This window comes from Parasteatoda tepidariorum, chromosome 12 (genome assembly GCF_982258835.1).
Source record: "Parasteatoda tepidariorum strain Cologne lab strain chromosome 12, Ptep-v5.0, whole genome shotgun sequence".
In the NCBI taxonomy this organism is placed as follows: Eukaryota; Metazoa; Arthropoda; class Arachnida; order Araneae; family Theridiidae; genus Parasteatoda; species Parasteatoda tepidariorum.
The window spans coordinates 3,287,109-3,291,951 of record NC_141766.1 but is presented as its reverse complement, the minus strand read 5'-3'; the positions used below and the strand labels follow the sequence as shown (position 1 = coordinate 3,291,951).

At 29.8% G+C, this 4,843-nt stretch overlaps 1 protein-coding gene across 1 annotated transcript; it reads right to left on the bottom strand.

The window, feature by feature from the left end:
* Positions 1-372: 372 nt before the first annotated feature.
* Positions 373-909, bottom strand: LOC147800914 (uncharacterized). Its single transcript, XM_087156065.1, has one exon. The coding sequence runs from the start codon at positions 907-909 to the stop codon at positions 373-375; it is 537 nt and encodes a 178-aa protein (XP_087012191.1).
* Positions 910-4,843: the final 3,934 nt, after the last annotated feature.

Genomic DNA, 4,843 nt, shown 5'->3' with positions numbered 1-4,843 from the left:
TAAAATATTTAATTTCATTAACTCAAAATATCTGGTCTCAAAATTGTAATTTTTAATTTAAATATAACTTTTACAATATTGATGCTCTTACGTTTTTAAAGATCACATGAATCCTGTTAAAATATTAAAATGCATATGTTTACTTTAACGAGTGTAAAATCCTTATCAAAATAATGATCAAGACCCAAATGTAAAACAGTATAATTGACGATAGAAACTCAACTGGCTTCAAAACATATGAAGAGGGAAGTAAAAGTCGACATGCTTCGAGCGTTCAAATATAATCGCCCATTCTCAAGACTTGTCAGGCTTGAATAACTTGTGACTTTCATTATTGGACGCTCAAAACATGTCTACTTTTATTATCATTTATTATTTTTCCCCAGTTTTAATTTCGTGAATTTTATCCGCCATCGTAGACAGTTTATCTAAACTTTCTTCACTTACAAGCAAAATATTTCGTATAAAATCCGGCATTTTATCAAGCCATAAAGATTTTAACACTTTCTCTGAAAAATCGTCTGCTCCTAAATTTTTCAGTTTTTGTGAAAGTTGGCTTGGCTTGTAATCTCCAAGTTCTAATCCGGTAACTAAGCGCTGAATTCTCTTGTTTTCGCTTTCCTTAAACGTATTTAAAAGTCTTTCTTTCGCCAAGGTATATTTGTTAGGCTTAGTGTCTTTAATAATGTCCCAAATATTTTCTACATACATTGGTTCCAGCTGGGATATCAAATAATTAAATTTGGTTTCTTCAGTTGTGATCTTATTTATTTGAAACTGTGCTTCTACTTGGTAAAACCAAATGTCGGGTTTCTCTCGCCAAAAAGGTGGAATTTTAATGCTTACTTTATTAGCTTCGGCGTTTATGACGATCGTTGCTTCGATTTTTTCACTGTTTTCTGTAGTCATCTCAAAAATAAGGGATTTTTAATAGTTATAAGCAAATCAACTGTTTAATGTGGATCAACCATCGATATTGGCATGTTCTTATCACGCCCGGGTCACCAATGTGGGGATTTCATTTTAGACTATGTCAACCTTCATCTATCAAAAGATTCCTCATGATAGAGTCACGTTAACATGTCTTATATACTAGTGAATTGGTATTTAATATTTACTGGAAAATTTAACACTGGAAAATTTAGTGTTAGTTCACTGGTAAGAACTGTTCCTTCACTTGGCTATCTTACTACTTATTATTTAAACCACCAAAAGCCTAAAACAATATTATGTAAGTTATCTAAATTTTTTTCACATAATTTGTATTTAATAACAAATATGTCGACACCATCATTTAGCTAAAATTACAAATTTTGAAATTTTTATGATTTTTTCTTAAAGGCAAGCTAAGCTTAAGTGTTCCTTCATTCGTTAATTTACCCTATAAGATGTTGAGAAATTTGTGAGAGATGCTTAAAAATGTTGACAAATGTTAATATTTTTATTAATATTTATAAAATATATATTCAAGAAATTGATAAATATATTATTCCAAATCTATGCATAAGTATGTATATTATTGAAATTGTATCAGCTATTGAAAAACAAAATCAGAAAATAATCACATTAAATAAGCACAATCTGGTGTACAATCATATTCTATCAGAAGATCATATCATATCCTATTTTATAAGACTAGACATTCCTTGAATAAAGTGTTTTTTATTCAAAATGTTTTATTCAAATTTCTTTACTAAATTGCAAATAAATTATTAAGCGACTAAAAAGGAAACATTGTATTTTATAATTAGAAAGAAATAAAAATAAAAAGATTAGCAAACGATTATTAGCGAAAAAAATATGAATAAAATTTTACACTACGCACGCGAAGTCAAGTTCCTCGCAAGTTTATCACATTTTAATATTAATCGCCCCATTTAATCATTTCTTTATTGTCGCCAAATTATTTTTTTAAAAATAATTAATTTTAATTTTGCTCAGCTTCTAACGAATAAAAACAGTTGAAACTTCAGATTTTTCAATTGAATAATATGTAGATTAATATGGTATGAAAATATTCCTACCTTATAATTCAAAATTTTTTCATCCTCAAATTAATTAAATAATAAAAAATAATTAATAATTATTAAAAATTATTTTTTTCATGAAATTATCTTTGGGTAAATGAGTTTTATGAGTGGGCGCAATTTTCTTTAAATTGCTTTATTAGTTTTGAAAATATGACTGAAAACGTAAAAAGTGAAATTAACATTAAGGGGTACGAATTTTGGATCGCTCTCCTAACCAAACTATGGGGACCATATTTCCCAGATTGCGGCTACCCCCTATATTTCAAGTGTCAGGATTCCAAATATGTAAAAAAATATACATGTTTATTGAGAGAAAGTACGTTTTTGTGTCTGATTTCGTAACTTAATTAATAGTTAGCACTAATTAATTAGCATATTTGAGGTCACCCCCAGGAACCATTAAGATTGGCACTTAGTTCGTGAAAATCCGATCATTAGAACGAAAGTTATTCAGGGTGATTCGTTTTTTTTTTTTTTTTTGCGGACTGTACCTTGAACGTATTTTTCCAACATTTCCTTGCACCAATTGACACGAACCTTTTTTTGAGCGTTTGTCAGATTATGCGGGATCCAACGCGAACAAATTTTTTTTACCCTCAAATGTTCATGCAATATTTTATTGATGCTAGTCATACAAATGTCCAAAGACGCCTCTATCTCACGGTATGTCACATGACGATCTTGCTTTATCAGTTCACGCACAGCAACGATCTTTTCTGGCACAACAACGGATTTTGGACGACCTGCACGGGATTCGTCCTGGATCGAACATCGACCACGATTATATTCGTTATACCAATTTTTTACGGTGCTGTAGGATGGCGCTTTATCGCTGAATAAAGAATTAAGTTCATCGAAGCACTCTTGTCTTGACAATCCAAGTCGAAAGTTATGAGAAATAATGGCACGAAAATGTTCACGATTCAATTCCATTTTTTGAAAGAGAAGAACTTTTCAATTTACTGTCAACAACACAAATGAAGCTGTAATGGTAAATCGTCTGCTGAATTTATGTTTAAAAATATCAAACTTTCGATTAAAATCGTTTGCGGTCGCGTAGCAACACTTACTGTTGCCAAGGCCAGAAATATAAATAGCAACCCTCGTATTCCAGTTCTCAATTCTACTTTTCTTACACCAAACAGTCGTAAATAGTAAAAGTATGTAGGGGAGAGGGGACACATGTGAACATGGTATGTTTTACCAGTATGATTTGAAATAAAAAATCTTGAAAAATTTTCAATAGATGACAGTTCTAGTCCTACCTCTCTGCCAAACTTTCAGAACAATGAGCCATTTTGTTGTTCTATTCTGACAATTTCTTTGTATCAGCTGGTGTTGTATATACTTTTATCACTCGCTTCTTCAAGTGAAAACATAGTATAAATCAACTAATAAGCTAAAATTAATTATTGCAGATCATTATATGAACATTCAGGTAAGTTTATGACAATTATTTTTTTTTTTTTACTTAATTAAAAATTCTTTATTTTTCAAGTTAGGTTTAAGAAAGATGATGAGGCACTTGCTTGTGAACAAAACATCTAGGGCAGATGAGAACAGTTCAAATGTGCCCCTACATAGTATTAAGATTATTATCCTCATGATATTATAAGTTTAAAAAATATGTATGCATTCAAAATTATTATTACTATTTAATTTTCCATAATTAATCAATTAATTGTTAATCTTTTCTTTAAAAATTTATGATTACTAATGGTCTGGCAGAAAATGTTGACAATGATCTTAACAGTAGTGTCATAAGTACTTGTCCTACACCAGAATCAATCCGACCATTTCCAAGAACTCAAGTAAGTAACTTAAAGAAACAAAAACGCGAAAAGAGAAAATTACGCATATTAACTGATACACCTGAGAAAGATAGAATTGCTAAAGCTAAAAATGAAAAGATAGAAAAAAAATTTAAAAAAAAAGCATGAAAGAGTATCAGAGAAGAAAGAAAAAGGCCCATTACAACTCCTGAGGAACATGAAGTTGCGAAAAACCCAATTGACGAAATTAACCCAATAAATTCAATAAATTCACATAAACAAATAAACCCAATAAATTCACATTATACAACAACCTCTTAAGTATAATGTGTATCTATATTTGTTATATTAAATATTTTTTTCTTTTATATATGATGATTTCTTTGTAATCTTGTTCATATGTGCCCCCCCCCCCATAGAGGCACATGTGAACAATTGAAGTCATTTTTCTAAAATATCGTTAAGTAAAGAAATATTTCATTGAAAAATCTCAAAAAATTCCATAAGACAAAGAAAATACTATTTAAACATATGGACTTCTTTACTGTGAGAAATTGATGAAGTTTTTTGAAAAATGAAGAAATAAGAAAATTTGTTTACATATGCCCCCTCTCCTTTAACCACTATTGTCTAAGAGTAGTTGAAATTTAAAAATTTCGTATAGTGAATCTAAATATGTGATTTTCGGGAAATCTCCGACTTCACACTCTTTTAGCAAAAATTTGGACTAGGGTAAACCAACCAGTGAAGGAACACTACCCAGTGAAGGAACATTTCATATATATTGATTAAAAATATGAATTTGAAAGTTTTTCTTTAGATTGATTGGTAACAATAGCTTACTGCCAAACAATAGGAAGTCATCTAGCAATGTTTTGGATTACCTGGTCAAATAGACTTCTCTGGAAAAAATTTTGAATTTGTTATTATCTCTGCAACACCTTGTTTCTATAATTATAAGGTGAATGTTTGTATTTATATGTTTGAAGTGGAATTAATTGCATGTAATAGTTTTATTTTTCTCACTGTGAAGAAGAGAAT